Below are 25,754 nucleotides of genomic sequence, written 5' to 3'. Positions count from 1 at the left end.
CACCTCTTGCTTAGACTATTGCAACTTGCTTCTCACAGGTCTCCCACTTAGCCATCTCTCTCCTCTTCAATCTGTTCAAAATTCTGCTGTACAACTTGTATTCCACCAGTGTCACTATGCTCATATTAGCCCTCTCCACAAGTCACTTCACTGGCTCCCTATCCGTTTCTGCTTACAGTTCAAACTCCTCTTATTGACTTACAAGTGCATTCATTCTGCAGCTCCTCAGTACCTCTCCGCTCTTCTCTCTCCCTACACTCCTCCCGGGAACTCCGTTCACTGGGTAAATCTCTCTTATCTGCACCCTTCTCCTCCACTGCTAACTCCAGACTCCGTTCCTTTTATCTTGCTGCACCATACGCCTGGAATTGACTCCCTGAGCCAGTACGTCAAGCTTCATCTCTGGCCATCTTCAAATCTAGGCTAAAAGCCCACCTTTTGATGCTGCTTTTAACTCCTAACCCTTACTCACTTGTTTAGTACCCGTATTTTATCATTCCCACCTTAGTAATTCCCTTATCTATTTGTCCTGTTTGTCCTAATTAGATTGTAAGCTCTGTCAAGCAGGGACTGTCTCTTCATGTTCAAGTGTACAGCGCTGTGTACGTCTTGTAGCGTTATAGAAATGATAAGTAGTAGTAGTAGTAGTAGTATGATTGCAGGTGCCCAGGTATAGAATTGTTCTTCATGGGCTTAGCTGGCATATCTTCTACAGACTTCTAGCCTCTACATACTCTCTTCAATCAGTGCTACACTTCTACAGAATGCGAGGGATTCCTCCCAGAGGAAAGTAGACATTGTTACATCTAAAAATTTGAGCAGAAAGGTATATATACATAAATATCTAGGAGTAGAGGAAGGCGCTATAATCTAACATAAATTACTGTGAAAAAAATATCAATAAATGAATACTGCAGGAGAGTTTTGATAATTATACTGAAAAATACTTTAATAGCACAAAGTAGGATACAAACTGTCAATCAGTTGACAATTCCTGGACTCTCATACAGCTTTGGAACTGTAGAGTGGTCCCATAAACATCTTGAAAAACTGGAAGTATGAACAAAGGAACTCCTCTATGCCTATGAAATAATCTACAAGAATCCATGTATGACGAGACTGTACATCCCAAGACTCAAAGATGGAAAGGGCATTATAGAAATACTGTCCTGCGATGGCAGAAGAAAGCAAGTACTTCAGTAAAAATAGGCACTTGCTTCCTTTGGCCATTGCAGAACAGAATTAGGCCCTTATTTTAGAAACTCCTCATGCAGAGTTCAGCGTTAGGAGTCACGGTCCAAGAAAGGGATCTAGGTGTCATCGTTGACGATATGTTGAAACCTTCTGCTCAATGTGCTGCTGCGGCTAGGAAAGCTAATAGAATGTTGGGTATTATTAGGAAAGGGATGGAAAACAAAAATGAGGATATTATTCTGCTGTTGTATCGTTCCATGGTGTGACTGCACCTCGAGTATTGTGTTCAATTCTGGTCACCGCACCCCAAAAAAGATATAGTGGAATTAGAAAAGGTGCAGAGAAGGGCGACAAAGATGATACAGAGGATGGGACGACTTCCCTATGAGGAAAGGCGGAAGAGGCTGGGGCTCTTCAGCTTGGAGAAAAGGCGGCTGAGGGGAGATATGATATAGGTCAATAAGATAATGAGTGGAATGGAATGGGTCAATGTGGGGCGTCTTGTTTACGCTTTCCACAAATACTAGGACAAGGGGGCATGCGATGAAGCTGCAGTACAGTAAATTTAAAACGAATCGGAGGAAATTTTTCTTCACTCAACATGTAGTTAGACTCTGGAATTCATTGCCGGAAAAAGTGGTTAAGGCGATTGACTTAGCGGACTTTAAAAAAGATCTGGATGGCTTCCTGGAGGAAAAGGCAATAGAATGTTATTGAATGGACTTGGGAATAATCCACTATTTCTGGGATGGGCGGGACAAATTGTTTGTTCTTTTGGCCGCTGTCGGAGACAGGGTGCTGTGCTCGATGGACCCTTGGTCTTTCCCGGCATGGCGATGCTTATGTACTTATGTACTTAAGAAGAGTCCTGGACCCAATATACAAAGTTGGATATTGAAGGCCAAAGTGGTGGCAGACCTAGAAAAGTTGACAGACCGCCGAATAATACAGTTTGACCCAGAGCGCGCAGAATGGACACATTTAGACCGTACATTGACAGTAGCTTGAGGGATACATACTGTAGGGCACAAGGAGGGGGGGATTGGGCAGGAAGTGATAGGGTGGGAGGGAGGGGAGGTGTTTAAAGGGGAAAGGGGGGGAGGAAACTGTTCTAGAGTAGACAATTGGAAGGGAGGGGGGGACATAGTTGGTGAAGTTCTGTAGTAGAAAGGATGATAGCTTCAGTAGTAATTGTTTGCATGGGAGCAACTAATCCTTGATGAGGAATGTTATCATTTTCATTGTATATGAATCTTTCAATAAAAATTTAAAGTAAAAAAAAAAGGGAAAGGATTCAAGTTCCTACCAGGGGTGTAGCCAGACCGCATTGGGAGGGGGCCAGTGCCCGAGGTGGGGGGGGGCACATTTTAGTCTGCCGCCCCGCTGCCTCGCCCCCCCCCCCCCCCCCCACTGCCTCAACGCTCCCCTTCCGCACCCCATAGCAGCAAATACCTTTACTGGCGGGGGTCCCCTATCCCCGTCAGCTGAAGCCTTCTTCAGCGTCGGTCTCTGGTGCCACTGCGTTTCCTGCTCTTTCTTCCTCCTCACGTCCTTCACGCTCTTTTAAGTGAAACTGAGCAGTTTACATAGGTATTGGTAAATTGGATACATAGATATTGGCAAATTGGATTAAAGATATGCTGATTGATAAACCCTACTTACTACTACTACTTATTATCATTTCTATAGTGCTACTAGATATACGCAGCGCTGTACACTTGAACATGAAGAGACAGTCCCGGCTCGACAGAGCTTACAATCTAATTAAGACAGACAAACAGGACAAATAAGAGATAAGGGAATATTAAAGTGAGGATGATAAAATAAGGGTTCTGAACAATTGAATAAGGGTTAGGAGTTAAAAGCAGCATCAAAAAGGTGGGCTTTTAGCTTAGATTTGAAGACGGCCAGAGATGAAGCTTGACGTACCGGCTCAGGAAGTCTATTCTAGGCATATGGTGCAGCAAGATAAAAGGAACGGAGTCTGGAGTTAGCGGTGAAGGAGAAGGGTGCAGATAAGAGAGATTTACCCAGTGAACGGAGTACCTGGGGAGGAGTGTAGGGAGAGATGAGAGTGGAGAGGTACTGAGGAGCTGCAGAGTGAATGCACTTATAAGTCAATAAGAGGAGTTTGAACTGTATGCGGAAACAGATAGGGAGCCAGTGAAGTGACTTGAGGAGAGGGCTAATATGAGCATAGTGACATTGGCGGAGTATTAGTCGTGCAGCAGAATTTTGAACAGATTGAAGAGGAGAGAGATGGCTAAGTGGGAGACCTGTGAGAAGCAAGTTAAGAATGTTCTGCAGTAACTAACATAAGAACTGTGCTTTCGCCAGAATATTTGTGTTGTGTATAGAGCCCTTGGCACGGAATTCATGCAGGATGAGAATGTCACAACAATAAATTTAAAATACCCTGTTTGCGGATGACTTATTGGTTGTTACAGTAGACTGTAAGCAGTGCCTGAAGGATATCCTAGGACAAGTTTAGGAATTAGCAACATTTTCAAGGCTTAGTGTGAGTTTTGGGAAATCATTGGTTAGACTTGAAAGAGGAGATGGAGGAAGTAACGGGAAGGTAATTTCCCACTGCAGTTGGCATTAAATAGCTAGTACTTGAGGTTCCTAGAGTTGTAATCCAGGTACACCACAGCCAACACCATGGGTAGATTCTGGAGCATGTACAACCATTTAAATAATACCATCTTCACTAATTGCATTCTACCACACAGAGATATTGGCAAGAATCACTAAGTCTCCATCAAACTGCCCAATACCCTTAGTAGTGGGGAGACATTTAATTTATATATTGGTAAATAAAATGAAATGTTTTTCAAAATTCCTGTGGAGTGGGGGGAAAAACACAGATGAAGCTGAGTAAACTGTAAGCGCTTAAAGAGGAACAGCGCTTAAAGAGGAAGGAGATCTGCCAGACACTGGGTAGCAGGTTCATCAGAATTCTGTGATGTAGATTGCAAGACAGATTCAAAATGGTGGATGTGAGTTGATAACTCCTAGGCACATATCTTTTCCTTCTTATATTATCTTGAAATGGGCAAGCGGAAAGGGAAAAGGGAAAATTAGGTTCTTACCTTGGTAATTTTCTTTCCTTTAGTCACAGCAGATGAATCCATTAATGGATGGGTTGTATCCGCCTACCAGCAGGTGGAAATAGAGAGCACTGAAAAACCACAGTGACCTTGGACGGCTAGACCCTTCTGCCTTCAGTATATGAAACTTCCAAAGCAGAGTGAGAAAGAAAGGTAAAATAACGTGAACTTTCCTCACAGTGAACAAACGCCTCAGAACCGGAGCAATAACCAACAAAGGAGGGACGTTCTCAACCTCCTACAATAGAACAGCATGTACAAACTCTGAGAACTGATCTTCAACTCCTCCTGATGTGATACGATATCTGCATGAAGGATCTGAACAACAAAAACAAAGTCAGACAGGGAGGGATCATGGATTTATCTGCTGTGACTAAAGGAAAGAAAATTACCAAGGTAAGAACCTAATTTTCCCTTCCTTGTCATCAACAGCAGATGAATCCATTAACTGATGGGATGTACAAAAGCAATCCCTACGTAGGGTGGGAACAGGCAACTCCAAGAGCAAGCACCTGCGCCCCAAAATGCGCGTCCTGCTTCGCTGCAACATCCAGCCTGTAATGCCGTATAAACGAGAGCTGAGAAGCCCAAGTAGCCGCATGACAGATCTCTTGAAGAGAAAGGGCACCCGTTTCAGCCCACGAGGAGGAAATCGCTCTCGTGGAATGCACTTTAAACACTTCAGGCAGAGACCGTCCTGAAAGCAGATATGCAGAAAAAATGACTTCCCTGAGCCAACGGGCTATAGTGGCCTTAGACGCCGTACACCCGCGTCGAGGACCTGTCAACAATACAAAAAGATGATCAGAAGTCCTGAAGTCATTTGACATCTGTAGATACTGCAACAGAGCCCTGCGAACAACCAAAAGACGCAATTGCCCAAAGGAATCCGGAAAGTCCTCCCTACAGAAGGAAGGTAGAAAAATGGGCTGGTTCAGGTGAAACACTGAAACCACCTTAGGCAGGAAGGAAGGCGCTGTATGTACTGTTACCCCGGACTCCGAGAACTGCAGAAAAGGATCCCGACATGTGAAAGCGCCTGGAGCTCAGATATGCGTCTAGCCGATGTCATGGCCACCAAAAAGACTGTCTTGAGAGTCACATCCTTCTCAGAAGCTCACCTAAGCAGCTCAAAAGGTGAACACTGAAGAGCCTTCAACACCAGCCCCAGGCTCCAGACCGGACACGGCGACTGCACAGGAGGACGAAGCCGAAGCGCCCCCCCTGAGAAATCGGACAATGTCCGGATGAGCAGCAAGGGACAAGCCAGAGACTTTCCCTCGGAAGCATGCCAACGCTGCCACTTGAACCCAAAAGGAATTGTAAGCCAGGCCTTTTTGTAGGCTGTCCTGCAAAAAATCCAGGACCGACGAGACTGTAGCCCGCACGGTGTGACCGCATTTGAACCACACCTCAAACTTGCGCCAGATCCGAGCATAAGCTGCGGAAGTAGACCGCTTGCAGGCCTGCAAGAGAGTGGAGATGACCTTGTTAGAGTAGCCCTTGTCTCTCAATTGCGCCCTCTCAAGAGCCAGGCCGTAAGACCAAATCGGCAGGGATCCTCCATAGTCACTGGCCCCTGAACCAACAGGTTCGGCAATAGAGGCAACAGAAGTGGAGCCTCCACCAGCATCCGACGAAGGTCCGCGTACCACGGACGCCTTGGCCAATCCTGAACGACGAGGATCACCAATCCTTGGTGCAGTCGAATCCTCAGAAGGACTCGCCCTATCAAGGGCCAAGGAGGGAACACATATAGGAGGCCGGAGGGCCAAGATTGAGCCAGAGCATCCAACCCCGCCGAGAGAGGATCTCTCCTTCTGCTGAAAAAGCGAGGGACTTTGGCGTTTGCACTTGATGCTATTAGATCCAAACCGGAAGTCCCCCATTTGGCACAGATCTGAAGAAAAACTTCTTCTACCAGTTCCCATTCCGCCGGGTCGATTTGATGTCTGCTGAGGAAATCGGCTTGCACGTTGCTCTGACCTGCTATGTGAGCTGCGAACAGCAGATCCAAGTGGAGCTCGGCCCAGTGGAAAATCTGAGCAGCCTCCGCGGCCAGGGCCCTGCACTGAATGCACTGATGATTAATGTATGCCACTGCTGTCATGTTGTCCGACAGCACCCGGACAGGAAGCCCCTTCAGAGTCTTGTGGAAGGCCAGCAGAGCCTGAAATATCACTCTCAATTCCAAGTGATTGATGGACCATCCTGCTTCCACGGGTGTCCACTGACCCTGAGCATAGCTTCCCTGGCAATGAGCTCCCCAGCCCGAAAGGCTGGCATCCGTTATCACCAGGCACCAAGAAGGAAGCACGAGCGGCATTCCCTGTCGCAGCATCCTGTCGGAGAGCCACCAATCCATACTGTGCCGGGCTGCAGGGAGCCACGATAGTCTGCGTTGGTATTCCTGGGAGATCAGAGACCATTGCTGAAGCAGAGCAATCTGCAGCAGCCTCATTTGAGCTCTCGCCCAGGGAACCACCTCCATGGTGGCCATCATCGACCCCAGGAGCTGAACAAAGTCCCAAGCTCGAGGGCGAGGCATCCGCAGGAGCAGACGGACCTGATTCTGAAGCTTGCACTGCCTGTGGTCGTGGAGAAAGACGAACCCCGAAGCCATGTCGAACCTGACCCCCAAATACTTGAGAGACTGAGAGGGGGTCAGGTGACTTTTGGGCAAATTGATCACCCAGCCCAGATTCTGAAGAACAGTTATAACTCTGGTCGAGGCGAGTCGGCTCTCGTCTGCCGAATCCGCCCTGATGAGCCAGTCGTCTAAATACGGGTGAACTCTGATACCCTCTCGCCTGAGAAAGGCAGCTACCACCACCATCACCTTCGAAAAGGTATGGGGAGCTGTGGCCAGGCTGAAAGGCAAGGCCCGAAACTGGAAATGTTGGCCCCAAACCGCAAACTGAAGAAACCGCTGATGCGGGGGCCAAATAGGAATGTGCAGATACGCTTCCTTGAGGTCCAGAGACGTGAGAAACTCTCCTGGCTGTACCGCCGCAATGACGGAGTGCAGGGTTTCCATGCGAAAGTGTCGCACTCTTAGGGCCTCGTTGACTCTTCGTAAGTCGAGGATCGGTCTGAAAGACCCGCCTTTCCGAGGGACCACAAAATAAATGGAGTAGCGACCGCAGCCGCTTTTGGCTGGAGGCATCGGAATCACCGCTCTGAGGTGCAGCAAGACTTGCAAGGTCTCCTCTACTGCCGCCCGTTTGATAGCAGTGTCGCATCGGGACTCCAAAAAAGCGTCTCTCACTGGGGCACCGAATTCCAATCGGTAGCCTTCTCTGATCAGGTCCAGGACCCACTGATCCAAAGTAATCTTGGTCCACTCCTCGATGAAGAGGGAAAGACGACCCCCTACTGCAGGAATCAATGAGTGGACCTGGGGAACTGGGTTCGATTCCCACTGCAGGCACAGGCAGCTCCTTGTGACTCTGGGCAAGTCACTTAACCCTCCATTGCCCCAGGTACAAATAAGTACCTGTATATAATATGTAAGCCGCATTGAATCTGCTATGAGTGGGAAAGTGCGGGGTACAAATGTAACAAAAAAAAAATCATTGTGGAGGACGCCCCTGAACTCCTGGCCATTGGCCGGCCGCTGCAGAACGTTTGTCCGAGCAAAAGGAGTTCCTCTGCTGAAAACGGGCCCATTGAGAAAACCCAGCAGAGCGCCCCGGGCGATACCTGCGAGCTTCGCAGGAACGTGGCCTGGAAGAGGAGGGAAAAACAGGACTTTTGGAAGAAGGCCGTGGCCTATCCTCAGGTAACCGCTGGGATTTAGAGTCCCCTAGGTCTTTAACAATCTTCTCCAATTCCTCTCCAAATAACAGAAGGCCCCGAAAGGGTAACCTCACCAGCCTCTGCTTAGAGGCCATGTCAGCCGCCCAATGCCGCAGCCAAAGAAGGCAGCGGGCAGAAACCGCCACAGACATCTGCTTAGCCGAAGCTCTGACCAGATCATAAAGGGCATTAGCTAAAAACGACAGGGCAGACTCCATATGCGGACCAACCTCAGAGAGGGAACCCGCACCATCCTCGGGCTGATCAACCACCTGCTGTAACCAGGAAAGACAGGCACGGGCTGCATAGGAACTGCAAATCGCCGCCCTTAAGGAAAGGCCCGAGATTTCAAAGAACCACTTCAGTGCGGATTCTAGCCGCCGGTCCTGCATATCTTTCAAAGCTACCCCTCCCTCCACCGGGAGAGTGGTCTTCTTAGTCACGGCCGTGACCAACGCATCCACTTTAGGCATCCCAAAAGGGGCCAAGTGTTATGACCCGGTAGTAGTGAGCCCCTGTGCCCCGACTGAGCACGGCAGAGATGGAGTAACACCGCACTCGGTCAGGCAGCCAGACAACCCCTAGCTTCACCTGGGAAGAGACCACCATTCACCAGGAGTTGAGCTCCCAGCTGCAAGTGGTCACCAGGACTTCTTGATCCAGTGGGGTTGCACAGCCGCTGACCAGGCTGGCAGGAAACAGACACAGTCCAGAACTAGTACTCCAACAGGCGAAGAATAGTCAAAATCAGTCCAGGGTCAAGGCAGGCAGCAAACAAGCAATATCTGAGAAAACTAGCCAGGGTCCAGTACACAGGAAAACAGGAACAGAAGTTAGTCCGCGAACAGCACTCCGACAGCAACTCCTCAGAACAATTGAGGCCGAAGCAACAAAGGACTGGAGGCAGGGCTTTAAATAGAGCAGGAATCAATGCTAAACATGTGCAGCTGAACCAAGATGGCTGCCCCCATCAGCAGAGAAGCCCAATGCCCAAATATGGGCTTCCTTCCTGCAGCCGGCCAACCCCAAGATGGCTGCCACAAGCTAAGATGCCTATCCCAAGATGGCCGACCTATCCTGCAGAAACACCATCAAGACAGCCGATCAGCTCTGCCGAACCGGCCGTGCAGGCCTGGAACCAGGTGAGGAACGTAACACCAAGTGATCCTCACTCAGAGGGTAAAGCTGACTCATAGCCCTGGCTACTTTCAAAGGCCCATCAGGGTCAGACCATTGAGCTGAAATAAGCTCTTGGATGGAGTCATGCACAGGAAAAGCCCAAGAAGGCTTCTTGGTACTAGCCATTTTAGGATTAACAGAGGAGGCATCGCCCTCGGCCAGATCTTCAATAGAAAGGGCCTGCAAGGCGTCAGAAATGAGCGCTGGCAGCTCGTTGCGGTGGAAAATCCGCACCGCTTTAGGATCATCCAAATCCGGTGGCAAACAGGGACCCTCATCTGGATCATCCGTCCATGAGGGCCTACCAGACTCCTCAGACACCCCACAGCTTGACCAGAGGGGGGAAAAGGGAGATGCGCCACCGTCAGACAGGGAATTTACCCGTCTACGTTTAGCATCAGTCCAACGCTCGGGGGAAGAAGGAAACTCAGGAGCCAACACTGGACTATCAAAACCTGGAGGGAATCCAGCCCGCAACGCGGTGTCACACTCCTCCGGCAGAGTCCTTTTTAGTATAAAGGCCTTATGCATCAGCAGCACAAATTCAGGGGAGAAAAACTCACCCTGGCCCTCCACCCCCGAATTAGGAGAAGCGGAGGAAGGAGCTCCTCTAGCATCCTCAGAATGAGGCGTCCCTCTGCACTCAGACTCCTCCGCAACTGCGAAGGTCGAGATACACGGCGCTTCCAAAATGGCGCCCGCTGCCAGCTCCAACGAGCGGGAAGAATCACCGCTCTCCATGCCCGTACTAGCACGAGCGTCTAAGGAGCACGTACTGCAAAGCCCCGCTGCTGGCCTTTATTTACCACATCAGGAGCAGCGCTTAACGCCTTCAGCAGCCATCGCCCGACTGGACTGAAATATAGAAATAAAATGGCGGCTTTGCACCAAAACTTACCCCTCACATAACGCAGTCCACGGGAACCTCCCCGGAGGAGCTGGGCACCACTCTCACCTCAGAAGACTGAGTCAACGAGCTCCGGTCAAGCTGCACTGAACCAGAATCTCTGGAGAAAGCCTCAGAACAGCCACGCTGTAAAAGCACGCCCTTTTTTTTTACACTGTGAGGAAAGTTGGAGGCAGGCAGCACCAGAGGGACAGGGAACAAAACCAAGTATGCCTTCAAAGTGGGCACCACCAGCCACAACACCCCCGCTCTACTGGCAAAGAACAGGAGCCACCCCAGGCACAATTCCAGGAGCTGATCAAGCTATGTCCACACCTGCTGGGAGATAGAGATATACTGAAGGCAGAAGGGGCTAGCCATCCAAGGTCACTGTGGTTTTTCAGTGCTCTCTATCTCCACCTGCTGGTAGGCGGATACAACCCATCAGTTAATGGATTCATCTGCTGTTGATGACAAGGAATCAGAGTTTATCCCTCAGAGCCCCATGTTTACTCTGATCCATTGGACTGAACCAGTAGCAATCTGTTTACTGCTTGGGACCGCAGGAAACATCCTCTAGTGTGGGGCCAACTATCAAGCCATTAAAGACAGATGGACTGGTACTCTCACCCAGCATGGAATCGCATTGAGCCCAGAAGATCATGTTCCCCCAGCTCAGCTGATGATATGCACCTACAAATACCAGAAGGGTTGTCGAAGGTGTAAATCAAGAGAAAGTCACTAGAATGAGAACCAGCATACCATGTCAACCTTCTGATATGATAAGCAGCGATTCTGGGGGACAAGCCCCCATGAAGATGTCAAAATCTCTGTCAACTGCGCCAAGCCCATGGTTGGATCCTGCTCTTTCAGTACAGAATGGAACGCCACATGGTTCAGGTTGATTGGAATTACCATGTTTTTTCCTGGTCGATTGTTTCTGCAGTGCCCAGAAAGTTTTTCTTGGCAAGCTATCTTTGATCTTGGCCAGGCACTGACACATTTATATCAGGTTAATATTAAAGTGAAGGAGTCTGAGCAACGGGGCATGAATCATAAGGAAGAAGTTCAAGGTACTAAATATTCGTTGGGATCTGCTAAAATCTAGACTGCCTCATTCCGGAGTCCAGTTTGATTAAAAATAGGTTTAAGGAATAAAGCTGAGATGCTTGATTGTTGATATTGATTTGCTATCTTGTTTTGATAATACAAATTTTTCAAAAACGTTGAGACACTTGATAATGCCATAAGACAGTATAATCTTTGAATTATTAATTGTCCTAGATTACCATTAAGGTCACTCCCTGACTGGGGTTTTACAAATTCCTCCTAAGACTACTGGTAAAAAGAAGCAGGGAGAAACTATGGATCAGGAAGCTCAATTTGATGTTTTGGATATAGCTGCTATATTAGAAACCTCCGACTTTGAGTGGTTACTCCAGTCACGTTGTTGATTACTTTAGCCCTGAGTTTGGATCAAGATCAGTTTATAAGAATGTATTTTAAACACCGGGATAACAGTTTCTTACCCCCCCCCCCCCCTTTTTACAAAGCCGCACGGTGGCTATGTAAAACAGGGGGGTTAGATTATAAGATTGGCATCTTCCCTGATGTAATTAGGAAAATGCAGAAGAAACAGAGAGATTTTTTTTCTTCTAAGATTTGGTATAGTAGACCCCTCTCCATGGTCTATCTTAGAGCTTGTTTTTCCTCCAGAGGTTCTTTTTCATGTTTTCTACTTAAGTACAAGTCTGTGAAATACGTTTTTTTTAATTGTTTTTAACCTTCACAACTACTGGCGTTTATTGCTTCCAAGCAGATCGAAAGATCTAGGGGAGGAGATGCAACCTGTGATTGAAATCAAATTCTTGCAGTGACTGACCCTCTCTTTTGCCCTTTATTTCTTTTCTTTTTCCTTGGATATTTGGAATTAATCTCTCTCAATTATTGTGGACTTTGATGTGCATGGAAGATTGTCTGGATATATATTTTCTTATTATTATTATGTTATTTGAGTTTATTCTATATATTCTGATAAGCATGCAGTAAATTGTTTTTAATGATTGCTTATGCATAAATTATATATAGTTTTATAATGATGTATGTTTTGTGGTACTTTGCCTAGGTTTAGGCAGTTTTAAATACAATAATCAAGATAGAGATTCCATGGAATAGTCTGTGCAATTTGTTTTGCTTGAATATGTATTAGTAAAATTCAATAAATAAACGTAAAAATTATTTGATGTAGAGATGGAAGGACTGCTGGTGAAACTTTATAGCTAGCTCTATGCGGTGCATGTTACTACTACTACTTATCACTTCTACAAGGCATATGCAGCGCTGTACACCATACATGAAAAGACAGTCCCTGCATAAAGAGCTCACAATCTAAATAGGACAGGCAAACAGACAGAACAACTAAGAGGTAACGGGATAAAAGGGTAAAGGGCAAGTGAGTAGTGGTTAGGAGTCAAAAGAGGCGTTAAAGAGGTGGGCTTTTAGCCTGGATTTGAAAACGGCCAAAGACGGGGCTAGAGGTACAGGCTTGGGAAGTCTATTCCAGGCGTGAGGCGCAGCAAGATAAAAGGAATGGAGTCTGGAATTAGCAGTACAGGAGAAGGGGACAGACAAAAGAGATTTATCCACAGAACGGAGTACCCGAGGGGGGGCGTAGGGAGAGACAAGAGTGGAGAGGTACTGGGGAGCGGTAGAGTAAATGCACTTATATGTTAAAGCAGAAATGCTTCCAAATGTAGGGCCCTGTTTATTAAGACACGCTAGTGTCTCTAGTGTTAGTGCATGCTAAAATCATTAGCGTGCCTACAGCGCGGCTTAGTAAACAGGGCCAATAACTTGTTGTTTAAGTCAGTACAGCAGGTCTGGGGAATCATGTGCAAACATTTTAACTAATCTCCAGCGTGTTCAATGTATTTATTATTGCAAGGGAATAAACGATCTTCTCCAGAAATAGGTTTGCAATTTACAAAATGGGTGAAAAGAGGAATACAATTTGTGAAACATTTTAGAAGAAGGAGAAGTAACAATGAACATCTAAGGAAGTTGCAAGAGAATGGCAGGTTCTCCTATTTACAGACAGGGCATTATTTGAAATTCTTATTGGGAAACAAGAATGGGCCCCACAGAATGTAACAAGGTGTGGCCAGCGGAGGAATTGGAAAAGGGATTAAAAGCAAGATGCTGCAGAAGATTTATGAAGGAATATAGATCTCTCCCCCTTTAAAGACAAAGTAGACAAATGGTCAAGAGATTTGAGTACTGAACTATCAGAGGAGGACTTTCAAACAGGGGTGGCCTAGGGCAAAGAATTAGTAGAGTGTGCAGTTGAGAGAAGTACATTTTAAAAGCCTGCACAGGCTAAACATGCATCCCTGTGGTGTGTAAGAAGGGTAATGACCCTGAGAGAACCTTTCTGCATTGTATCTGGAATTGCTCAACAATAAAGCAGTATTGGGAGGTAATGGGGGAGGGGGAGCTTCTTGGCACCATTTGTGAGGGTCAGCATAGGAATGAAGCCAGAGGTGGATTTGCTGGACATGGAGGAAGAAATAACATTAGGCTCTGGTGCAGGCTGTTAGGAAGGCATGTCTAATAGCTAGAAGGTCTATCCTGAGACAGTGGGTTTCAGAAGCACCACCTAATTTAGCCTTATGGAGAAACCAGATGCATGAATTACTGAGGATGGAAAGAATATCAGCCTTGCACACAGGGAAGCATGCAATGTATGCATTTTTGAAGGTGTGGGATCCATCTTTTATGTCTCTAATCCCTAGTTTACATAGAGGGGAATAATCGAACGGCGCCGGCGATCTATTTTGGCGGTGGCGCAACAGCTGGCCGGAACCATATTATCAAAAAGATGGCCGGCCATCTTTTTTTTATATAATACGGTTTAGACCGGCCAAATGCCTTGGATGTCGCTGGGTTTGAGATGGCCGGTTTTGTTTTTCAGCGATAATGGAAAAAAATGTCGGCCATCTCCAACCCGGCGAAATCCAAGCCATTTGGTTGTGGGAGGAGCCAGCATTTGTAGCGCACTGGTCCCCCTGACATGCCAGGACACCAATTGGGCACCCTAGACATGGGGGTACAGTGGGTTTTGGAGGGCTCCCATTACCAGCACAAGTGTTACAGGTAGGGGGGGGATGGGTCTGGGTCCGCCTGCCTTAAGTGCACTGCAGTACCCACTAAAAGTGCTCCAGGGACAGGACTTGTTGCTGCTGTATAAGCTTGCCACACCAGTTGACACCTGAAGACTAATCTCTTTGAAAAAGTCCTTTATTTGAATAAGCACGTTTACTCACTACTACTACTACTACTTAACATTTCTAAAGCGCTACTAGGGTTACGCAGCGCTGTACAATTTAACATAGAGGGACGGTCCCTGCTCAAGGAGCTTACAATCTAAAAGACAAGTGAACAATCAGTCCAAAAGGGGCAGTCAAATTGGGGCAGTCTGGATTTCCTGAAAGAGTTAGGTGCTGAACGCAGCATTGAAGAGGTGGGCTTTAAGCAAAGACTTGAAGATGGGCAGGGAGGGGGCTTGGCGTAAGGGCTCAGGAAGGTTGTTCCAAGCATAGGGTGAGGCAAGGCAGAATGAGCGGAGCCTGGAGTTGGCGGTGGTGGAGAAGGGTACTGAGAGGAGGGATTTGTCCTGTGAACGGAGGTTACGGGTGGGAACGTAAGGGGAGATGAGGGTAGAAAGGTAGTGAAGGGCGGCAGACTGAGTGCATTTGTAGGTAAGAAGAACTGCAGATCAGAGGTTGTGCCCCACTGGCAAAGAGTCTTCCTGGTACTGAGATTAGCAGTAGGTCAGAGCTGGCAGAATGGTGTACAATGCCCTCTTTTCAGCCACATCCAAGGTAAGAACTAAGTTATCTAACGTGGCTAACACATGAAAGGGATCTAAAACTGGCTTACAAACATGGCCACTACCTCATGGACTAACGGAAGTAAAACAGGGCACACTCTGACCCAGTTAGCAGGGGGAAAAGCACCATGAGAGTACAGCCCAGTACCCTACACCCACCACAATGCATTGCTGATGTGACTCTGCAGTGCACCTAACAGAAAAGGTGTCACACTCACCCGAGAGCCACATCACAACCAGGGAATGGCTGTCGGAGGATAGAACACATTCTGCCGTCATGGAGGTGGGTACGGCATTGGAGGCTGGCATACAGGCTGGCAAAAAAGGTTTTTAATTTTATTTTTTTAGTGTGGGAGGGGGTTGGTGACCACTGGGGGAGTATGGGGAGGTCATCCCCCATTCCCTCCGGTGGTCATCTGGTCAGTTGGGGCACCTTTTTGAGGCTTGGTCGTGAAAATAAAAGGACCAAGTAAACCCGGCGAAATACTGCTAATCGCCGGTTTTTTTTTTCCATTATCAGCGAAAGCCGGCCATCTGGTAGCCACGCCCACGCCCGCCCATGTCCCGCCTTCGCTTAGCCGGCGACACGCCCCTTTGAACTTTCGCCGGCAAGGCGACGGGAAAGCGGCGATGCTGTCAAAAACGCAGCTTTCGATTATACCGATTTCGCTGCTTTTCCAAGATCGCCGTCCATCTCCCGATTTGTGTCGGGAAATGGCCGGCGATCACTTTTGATTATAAGCTGGATAGTGAGCTCTTGCTGTGTGAGATACAGAGTTACGTATTTGGTCTGAGAGGAAGGGCAGTGTGGGATAGTGGGAAGAGGGAATAGGGGGATGCGTTAATGGGTAGTGGAACAAAAGTGAAAGGAAGTGAAAATGGAAAAAGTTATAAACTGTACTAAGTGAATTGAAATATTGCTTTCAGTGTGTTTCTAGCCATTACTGTACTGATGTAATGCTGGAATAATGGTTGAATAAACAAATTTGTCAAACGTTTCATAATTGCTATAAGACTTTATATACAGCTCAGGACCAGGGAGGGAGAGATTATGATTCTTTCTTTGCTAATATAAATTTACCTGCTTTAATAGAGGAAGATTTGGCTTTACTAACTGCTCCTCTGGACATGGGGGAATTACAATATGCAAGGGGGCTTTTCAGAAGGGTATGCTCTACACCAAAACCAAATAGGGACCCGCAACTCACTAATTCTTACAGGCCTATTTCGCTCCTTAATACGGATGTGAAATTATTGGCTAAAGTGTTGGCAAATAGGTTTCTGGATATAGTACCTTGTGTAGTGGCCTCCCATCAAGTGAGCTTTGACAAGGGACGTAATGCAGTATCCAATGTCCGCAATTTGTATGTATTACAAACAGTGCAAACTAAGATGCTGAAGGCCATTTTGGTAAGTTTTGATATAGAAAAAGCTTCTGATACTGTTTCATGGCCATATCTTTGGGAAGTGTTGCGTCGTTTTGGGTTTACAGAACTAAAGTGGATTCAATTATCGTACACTGAGCCTATGGCTTATATTTTAGTTAACGGGAGGTTTTTCTTCACCTTTTAGTATCACTCGCAGCACTAGGCAAGGTTGTCCTTTATCCCCGACCCTTTTGTGTTGTGCATTGAACCTTTGGCTCTGATATTAAGTGACCCTGATATCAGGGGCACTCCTATTGGTAATGGTGAAGTGAAATTAGCTCTTTTTGCTGATGATCTGCTTACTATGTTTACACAGCCACAGCTTTCCTTACACCGAGCCTTGAAATTGCTAAATGATTTGGCCATGTGTCAGGATTGTGGATTAATGCACATAAATCAGAGGCCTTGTGTCTAACGAAAGGCTTGGAACAAAGATGGCCGGGCTCATTTCCACTCAGATGGGCAGGTGATCACTTAAAATATTCAGGGTTATATATCCCTCGCTGTCTCTCTAGGTGATAGTCCATTAACGTGGTTCTATTGTTGACAGAGACGCAGAGTCTCTGTAGTGGTGCCATCTTTTTGCCATATCAGACATGAGATGACATGCGAGTCAGTTTTTTTTTTTAGTTGTAGGCCGCACCTTATAGAATGCAATACCGCTTTATCTTAGATTGTAAATCACATTAGTTAAATTTAAAAAGGATCTTAAAATGTTTCTTTTTGAAGATGCTTTTGCATTTGCATAAAATTGCCCAAGGGGTCAGCCTGTGGACTAGTAAGTCAATACAGATATATTGCCCTCCTCTCTGTCGCCACCTATAACCCTCTTTTCTATTTTGTATTGTAGTTCCGTTTCTCTCTCCCCTTACTGCTCTTCCCATTTTCTTCTTTCTTCCTCTCAATTTTTTAGAATTATAAGCCACGTAGATATTTTATTATGACTTGTAGGATAGCAAGACTGAAATAAAAAAAACTTGGAAACTTAGAAAATGGCGTGATCTACCAATATCACGGTAGGTTAGGATACAACTGCTTAAAATGATTATTTTACCAAAATGGATGTATCGCTTTGGTCAGATCACTTTCTAGTATCATTTAGAGTGGAGGAGTGACCTAGTGGTTAGGGTGGTTGACTTTGGTCCTGGGGGACTGAGGAACTGAGTTCGATTTCCACTTCAGGCACAGGCAGCTCCTTGTGACTCTGGGCAAGTCACTTAACCCTCCATTGCCTCATGTAAGCCGCATTGAGCCTGCCATGAGTGGGAAAGCGCAGGGTACAAATGTAACAAAAAATAAAAAAATAATTTACTGTTAATTGGCTAACATCTTCAGTTAGAGCTATGAAGACATTAACATCCCCGCCAGTAATAAGATCACATAGGCAAAAAATTGATCAAATACAGTTCTGGAAAGAAATTGTTTCACAAACTCCAGCACTGGAGATTAATCAGATTTCTTGGTTGAATAACTGGAATAGAAATAGTCTGATCATACTGGACCAACGAGCCCCTACTTATGAAAAGAAACTTAGGAAAATAAATAATAAATGGTATACAGCAAGTTTACTTAAATTAAAACAGAAATGTAGGTTACAAGAGAGAGTTCGGAAAAGAAAGAAAACATAAAAATAAATCAAACTGGAGGAAGGCTATTAATATCATAAGAAAGCTATTATTAATGCCAAGAAGTATTATTCACGTATTATTAATAGAGATATTTCAGTGGTGAGCAAACCTTTTCAAACAGTGAATAGTTTGATGGAGACGACATATATTTGTACTAAATCTGGAGAGATCCCTCTGACTGCAAATCAATTCGCTCAGTATTGTCAAATGAAAATACAGACGCTTTATAAGGAACTGCATGATGAGATTGAGATTATACAGACAGTAAGGGATATCTCTATTTGTAATGATGGTTGGCCAACCGATCGATGTTGGAACCCTTTTTCTAGGGTGTCTGTAGAGGATGTGGATGTCCTATGTTCTAACTTCTCGAAATTCCATTGCCATGTGGATAATTGTCCTACATATCTAATGAAAATAATGCCTAAGCCATTTAAAGATGTCCTATGCAAGTGGATTGATAATTTTTTAATGATGGGTACCTTTTCTAAGGACTTTTCTAAGATAATCTTTACACCTATACTAAAAAAATTATCATTATCTAAGTGTGACACTACCAATTATAGACCTGTGGCTTCAATACTGTATTTTGCAAAAATAATGGGCGCTGTAGTGACAAACTAACTAGTTGCTTACTTAGACCAGTTTGAATTATTGCATATTTTGCAGTTTGGCTTCCGTGCTGATCACAGCACAGAGACCTTGTTAGTGACACTTACAAATCAGATTAAACAAATTATGAGTAAAGATCAAAAAGCTTGTGTTGTGTAGCTGGATCTTTCCAGTGCGTTTGATTTAGTTGATCATGTAGTACTTTTAGAAGTTCTGGAATGTTTTGGAATATGTGGTTTAGGGAATTTCTGTCTAGTAGATCTTATCAGGTCAAGATGCAAGGAGTATGCTCTGATACATGGTTAGTACCATCAGGTGTGCCCCAGGGATCTCCCCTATCCCCAGTGTTGTTTAATGTACTGTTGTCATCTTTTGGTAGACTTTTGGAGAATGAAGGATAAGCAGTCTACATATACATGGATGATATAACTCTTCTCATCCCAGTTATTGAGGATTTAAAGGATACATATCATACCATATCTCATTGTTTCTCCATTGTTACTGACTGGATATCAACTCATTATCTTAAACTGAATAAGCAAAAAAACAAAAAATTTCTTCTGGTCAGGTCATCACAGAACCAAACAAAGGAGATAAAGTTTACTGTTAATAAATTAACCTATAATTTAGAACGCTGTATTAAGATTTGGGGAATTATACTGGGTGACAAATTATCAATGAAACCTCAAGTTAATTCATTGGTTCGATCATCTTTTTGAATAATGAGGAAGTTAAGACGCATATGTAAATACTTACCCGAAGAACTATTTAAATTAGTGGTGCAATCCTTGATTCTTACTAAATTAAATTATTATAACATTGTATATTTAGGTCTGCCAAAATGGCTGTTGAGAAAAATGCAGACAGTACAGAATGTGGCAGCATGGTTAATCTTTTCTCTTAAGAAATCAGAAAGTATTACACTGTGTTTTATCAAGTTGCACTGGCTTCCGATAGAAACAAGGGTATTATTTAAAATGGGTAATTTATTGTTAAAATTGTTCAAGGCTCGATTCCCCGATACACGCTTTCTTTAGTTAATTATTCTATCATAGGTCAATTTTATAATACACGAAGCTCATCTTTTTTCTCATTTCCTAGTTCTAGAGGAATACATCTAAAAAGATATTTACTAGTCTATTTGCTTATCAAGCTGCTACTCTTTGGAACTCTCTTTTTACTGGATTGAGGCACCTGACTACTTACAATCATTTTAAGAAGGGACTGAAGACCCTTCTTTTTAATAAATATGTGAAGAGGAAATAGATTATAATTATTATTGTTAGAATTGGATCCCTACTTTGTTAAAATTGACTATGTTCATTCCCAATAATTATAATAGATTTATTTGTACTTCCTAGATCTACTTGGTTCTAGGTTCTTAGTTGTAATCCACTATGAACTGTTTTATCGGTATTGGTGGGCTATAAGTGAACTAACTGTAATTGTAACACCTTCCCCTAATCTCAGAGCAAGCAGATTTTCAAAAGTGGAATAAGATACTCAGAATGTTCATTTGGGGAGGAAAGAAGCCTAGATTGAGCTTGCATCATCTGCAATTGTTGAGGAGGGAAGGGGGTTGAGGAGGGAAGGGGGTTGAGGAAGGAAGGGGGTTGAGGAGGGAAGGGGGCACTGGATTACTAGATTTACATGCGTATGGTGTGGCCTGTCAATTAAGATATATTAGAGACTGTTTTTTTGGGCCTTCAGACTATTGCGATAGAGAACTGGAAAGTTTTTTTGGTAGCTTCTTGGTCCTGATCTTAGTTCATGCTAAAGCTAGTAGACTCTTCTGTTCTAGTAAATGCCATATCTTGCTTAAACATAGTAACTCAGGGGTCCTTTTATTAAGCTGTGGCATGTTTTTGACGCGTGCTGAGGCCCCCTTTTACCACAGCGGGTAAAAGGCCGTTTTTTTTAAAGAAATGGCCGTGAAGCACCATGCAGCCATTTCAGGGCGAAGCACTTACCGCCACCCAGAGGTGGCAGTAAGGGCTCCTGAACTAACCCGGCGGGGAAACAATGGCGCTACAAAAATAAAATTATTCTTGTAGCGCCAGAAATGGCATGGCACATCCTGCCTGTCGAAAACAGGAAATCACATCAAAAGGGTGGGATCTGGCAGAGGAAAGACACCACAGGTCGGCTGGAGACAGCTTGAGTGGAGCACTGCCACTACTGATGATCTAAGGCAGGTTTGGAGGGGGGGGGGGCTTGCAGGGAGTCAGAGATGACTGGACCGGGGTGGGGACCAGAGTGGAGGAAGCGATGCCGGAATCGGGAGTGGAGGCAGTAATGCAAATTGTAATCCTCATTGCGTTGTTACCACTTCAAAGTAATTAATTATAGTAATGCCATTACTACAGTTAATAAGTAGTTAAATGCTTAGTTAATTACTAGAAAAAATTAATTACAGTAATGCGTTACTTGTAACATGATACCGCATAACACTGCAACACAGCTACTGTTTATAGATGATTTGAAACTTTAAACTTTACAGTTCCTGTGATTGTCACTTAGTAAAACAACTTTGAATACTGAAAAGGTTTTCAGAAGACCCCAGGATGACGTTTGGCCTGGACAAAAGTACTAAAGTAACTTTCCTTAAGGAAAACTCAGCAAAGCTAAAAACATCTCTCTAACAGAAGAGTGCAATATAAATTGAGCAAGAAGGCATGTATAAATATCTAGCAGATTAAACTGCAATAATCCAGCACAAATCACGGACAGAAAAGATCAGCAAAGGAGACTGAAACTGATACTGGAAAGTGTTTTTACAGTACCGAATAAGATACAAGCCATCATGCAGCCTGCAATGCCTGTACTCTCAAATAGCTTTGGAACTGTAGACTGGCCCCAAAAGGATCTTGAAAGTTTGGATTTATAAACAAAAAAACTTCTCTATGCCTATCATGCAATCTGTAAGATCTAATGTATGCTGAGACTGCACATCCCAAGAGCTGAAGACAATGTGGGTCTTACAGTAATAAATATGTATACAGTTGCTATTATACAGTCTCCAATCATCCATAACAACATCAGTCGACTAAAATATAGTTGCACACCTCATCACTGGGTGTGATATGCTGATGTCAAAAGTCTGTACACTGAAAGGCACAATAAGGAAGCACATCTCATCCACTGGAAACTGTACATACTATAACATCCACTGCACCAGAAAAACACCGAGATCACAACCCTAGGAAACTTGTAGAGGAGAAAGAGATTGTGATCACCTGAGACATTCCCATCCATGTTGATAAATAGCTCAATGGAAAAAAAAAGGGCATAGTGGTAAAGGAGAAACACATATGAACAGAAGAAAAGTCAGTGCCAAGATCTTCAAATACCAAGAGATGCAATCAGACACTAAAAACGTGGCAGGAAGATACGCAAGTATCCCAATTTGTAATGGGTACCACTAGCTTCATTAGAAAGAACTTCCAAGTGCACTTTCATGTTGCCTGTACTCTTTGGTACAATGCAAAATTAAGAAGCGCACTAGCAGTAAATATGAGAGACTTTGATCAGACCCAACAAACCCTAGCTTATCAGTGAAAGTCATTCCTCTCATGCAAGATGCAAAACTAACCATTTGGCGATATTACCCTGAGAAACTCACCCTTCCAGCTACACACAAATATTTACATAGCAAGAACAAATTCCACAAACTGACTTATTCCAAAATGATTACAAAATTCCTAAAATAACCACCAGTATTCAAACAACACAACAATACTAAGCCAGAGTACTTAAACCAAGAAATTATCCCAAAGGTTCTATAATGGAAGGAATATTGGGGTACATGGAGGTGTTACTATGGAACTTTTTAAAATCCAAGAGCTTTGAAAATGAGCCCCTTAGGGTGCTTGAAGAGAAATTCAGTGATTGAGAAACTTATCCGCCCTCTAGGGGCATTTTCCTGCTAGTTGTGGGTAACCCTGCTTGGGTGAGTTATTACTCTGAGAATTTCTCTTAGAAAGATTCTTTGTACTGCTTTTGCTCGAATTATATACAATGATATCAAACAAATTACTGAAGAAAAAGATCACTTGCTGATAGCTCTCACTAAATAACCACTAAAAGGCGCCTCAGTCAATGCCGTAGCTGATATAATGCAATGCAGTCTTAATACTGGCTACAAACGGCTATTCTATCAGCTACGGCATTGACTAAGGCCTCTTTTCCTCCTACACAAAGGGTGTGCAGCGATTTTTCGCTATATTCCTACATTCTAGCCGGTTTGGGCTTTGATTACTTTTTTGTGGTTATCTAATTATATACACACATATGTGGGAAGATCTTATTGTAAAGTTGAGTGAATAATATTCCATTATAGAGCCTTTGGGATATTTTATTGTAGAGATTACGGGATTTTTCAGCATATATCCTCCAAACATGTCTTGGCTTAAGTACCCTGGTTTATTGTGTGTCATTCCTAAATGAGGCCGTTACACATATAATTACAGTATTCTGTAAGTTACAGGTGAAAGTGGATGCCTCACCCATGCTCATGCCTCTCTGACAACTATGCACTATGGCAGTTTAGCACATAATTACAGAACAGTATTTAGGTGTCATACTGCTATGTGCACATGGAAGTGTGCACTTGTCTGCACGGATGGCAGTATTCTATGAATTTACGCACACAAGTGGCATGTAAATTTAAGCGCCCTGTTACAAAATGAGGGGGAAGGCCCACTGCTGTTTTAACCAGATGGAGTGACATCAACAGCCCTCAACATATCTTACAGCAGAATTTGCATCTTTCATCACAGTGGAAACACCAGTCGCACCTTCTCACTCCTATTATTAAATTATCAGGACCCATGATCGTTTTTAATGATAATGTATATAAAGCAAGGTTAAAAGATTTCTCCAGGTTATTTTTATATAGGTTGCTATTTCTTTTCATTCTTTAGTTCCCACATACTCTCTAAAATCAACATCATGTACACAATTCCAACAGGCTGTTAGACAAGAGAGTGAAAGTATTCTGTTACCGACAGAGCTGTGCTTGGAATCCAGCAGCAGCCTCCCACATGCACTTTTATCAGCACTGCTCCTGCTGGACAGGAGGTCATTCTGCTCCTCTAGGCTCTGGAGTTGGCTTTTCAGCTGCTGGTTTTCCAACTCGAGTCGTTTGATCCTCCGGTCCTGCTGCACAGATATCTCTTCTCGAGATGCCAGCAGCCTCTGTAGCTCAGTCACCTGTAACTCTAGTTCTTTTACTAGTTCTGCATATAGCTCAGTAACTCTGCTCCTACAGCTGTTGCTGCCAGCATGACCACTCCACTGGAAGCCATCCCTGGGGGTATATTCTAGGCCTGTGGTCTCAGGTGCCTCCAAGCTCTGATGATTGCACTCATGGAGACTGCTATATGCCAATGACAGTCCAGGATGAGCCCTGCTTAGGCGTGCCCTGTCTCGGTGACACCCATTGTTAACAGCTGAGCTCTGGAGTTCCTGCCCGTTTATTTCTTGAGGGAAAGGGAAGCTGAAACTGGATGTCTTCTGCCGTTTCCTGGCCTTGCTCATTTCTTCTTTACTGTTCAGCAGGTGGTGGTTGGTCCTTCCCAGGATAGGCAGAACCACTTGGGGTTGTCCACTGCAATCAAACCAGTCAACAGTGAATGTCAGCTACTTCACTTCTCATCCTGTGAATAACCAGAATTTTGAACAAATTATCTTTTTTCTAATATACTATAATGATAAATGTTTTTCCTTACTTGACACATTCTAAGGAGGCTGCGTGTCTTGGGGAATCTAAAAGATCCAAGTCATGGTGTGGCTGAAAGCTAGCATTACACAAGATATCTCCCTCTAGTCCATTGCTCATCATCTCATACTGCTGGCGACTCTCCGACTGCTCTTCAGCACCCACCTCTTGCTCCATTCTCAGATTCTGACTCTGCAGAGCATGCATGTCACACACACCATCAAACATTAGTACTTATGGTCTTGCCATGCAATCTGACACCTGCAGAACACACAATGAGACAGGAAGCACAATCTGCAGGAGAGAGAGTGAATGCCAGAGAAAATACAGACCAGTGGAAGTATAACACATATCATCCCACCCAATAAACTGTAGAAACAGTCATAAATGCTGTAATAACAATGGGGGTCTTTTGCTAATGATTAGCTCAAGTTATCTGCCACAGGACCCATTTTATCCCTATGGGCCCTGCTGCAGATAACATGTGCTAATCTTTAGTAAAAGACCTCCAATGTTTGTTATGATGTTCAACCTCTTTCAAGTACCCCATGTTCAGAGCTGATTTTGTTAAATTAGCAGCAATAAAAAATATATTCAAAGTATTTCTAAATACCTTTATGAAGAACGCAACAATTAAATCCTTCTGTATACTAATTAAAAGTCACCTACAGCAAAAAATCACATCTGTAAGGAGGAAAGAGACAGCAGTAAAAATCCAATACAGAGCAAGAAACAAAAATGAAATTAAGATAAATATTATTCCAGTGCTACTTTGATTAGGCTCCCCAGATTGTTTCAGAATCATCTGTGACAGAGTGGGCCAGCCCTGAATTTGTACACTTGCACCTAAGAACCAAATATGCAATGAGGCAAAAGCAACACTGGATCTACTGTACTCTTAACGATATGGAACGATCTGAGCATCCAAAACCACCCCTCACTCCTCAAACCCTCTGAGCCCCACAAGCTCAAATGCGCCCCCCCCCCCCCCCAATCAAATATTGCAGAACGATGACGTTGTAGTGCAGGAAGATACGATAGTATGAAAATCGTGATCTCATCAACTGTGCGATGATTTGCATTATAATTCCCAATGCAATAACTGCCAAAGACTTTCGTTTACTTCTGATACAAACACCCCAGTGCTGCTCTCCCAAGCTCTCCCGGTCACTACACCTTTAATAAAACATCCATGTGCTTGTTTACACCTCTGACAGCATTTCCTGGTCACTGCTCACGCTCGTCTCTCGTCATTGGAAGACCAAGATTGTGGTATTAAGTGGTGATTGGTTAAAATTCCTGATTCTCTCCAA

General features: G+C 44.4%; 1 protein-coding gene across 4 annotated transcripts in view; it reads right to left on the bottom strand.

The window, feature by feature from the left end:
* The window catches only part of LOC115481498, a 31,437-nt gene extending 5,751 nt beyond the window's left edge, over positions 1 to 25,686 (bottom strand). The window contains exons 1-4 of one of the 4 annotated variants that reach the window (XM_030220680.1): positions 25,618 to 25,686; positions 25,055 to 25,125; positions 24,452 to 24,735; positions 23,726 to 24,330 (exon numbers count right to left, since the gene is read on the bottom strand). In XM_030220680.1, coding sequence (XP_030076540.1) covers positions 23,726 to 24,330; positions 24,452 to 24,669 — 823 coding nt within the window. In that variant the 5' untranslated portion in view covers positions 24,670 to 24,735; positions 25,055 to 25,125; positions 25,618 to 25,686. Of the gene's footprint in view, positions 1 to 23,725; positions 24,331 to 24,451; positions 24,736 to 25,054; positions 25,196 to 25,564 lie in introns of those variants that run through there. The other 3 variants (XM_030220683.1, XM_030220681.1, XM_030220682.1) reach the window with 3 other exon arrangements.
* Between the last annotated feature and the right edge of the window lie 68 nt (positions 25,687 to 25,754).

The sequence above is a fragment of the Microcaecilia unicolor genome, chromosome 12 (genome assembly GCF_901765095.1).
Source record: "Microcaecilia unicolor chromosome 12, aMicUni1.1, whole genome shotgun sequence".
NCBI lineage: Eukaryota > Metazoa > Chordata > Amphibia > Gymnophiona > Siphonopidae > Microcaecilia > Microcaecilia unicolor.
Note: the sequence above shows the minus strand (reverse complement) of the source record. Positions and strands in the feature narration are given on the sequence as shown.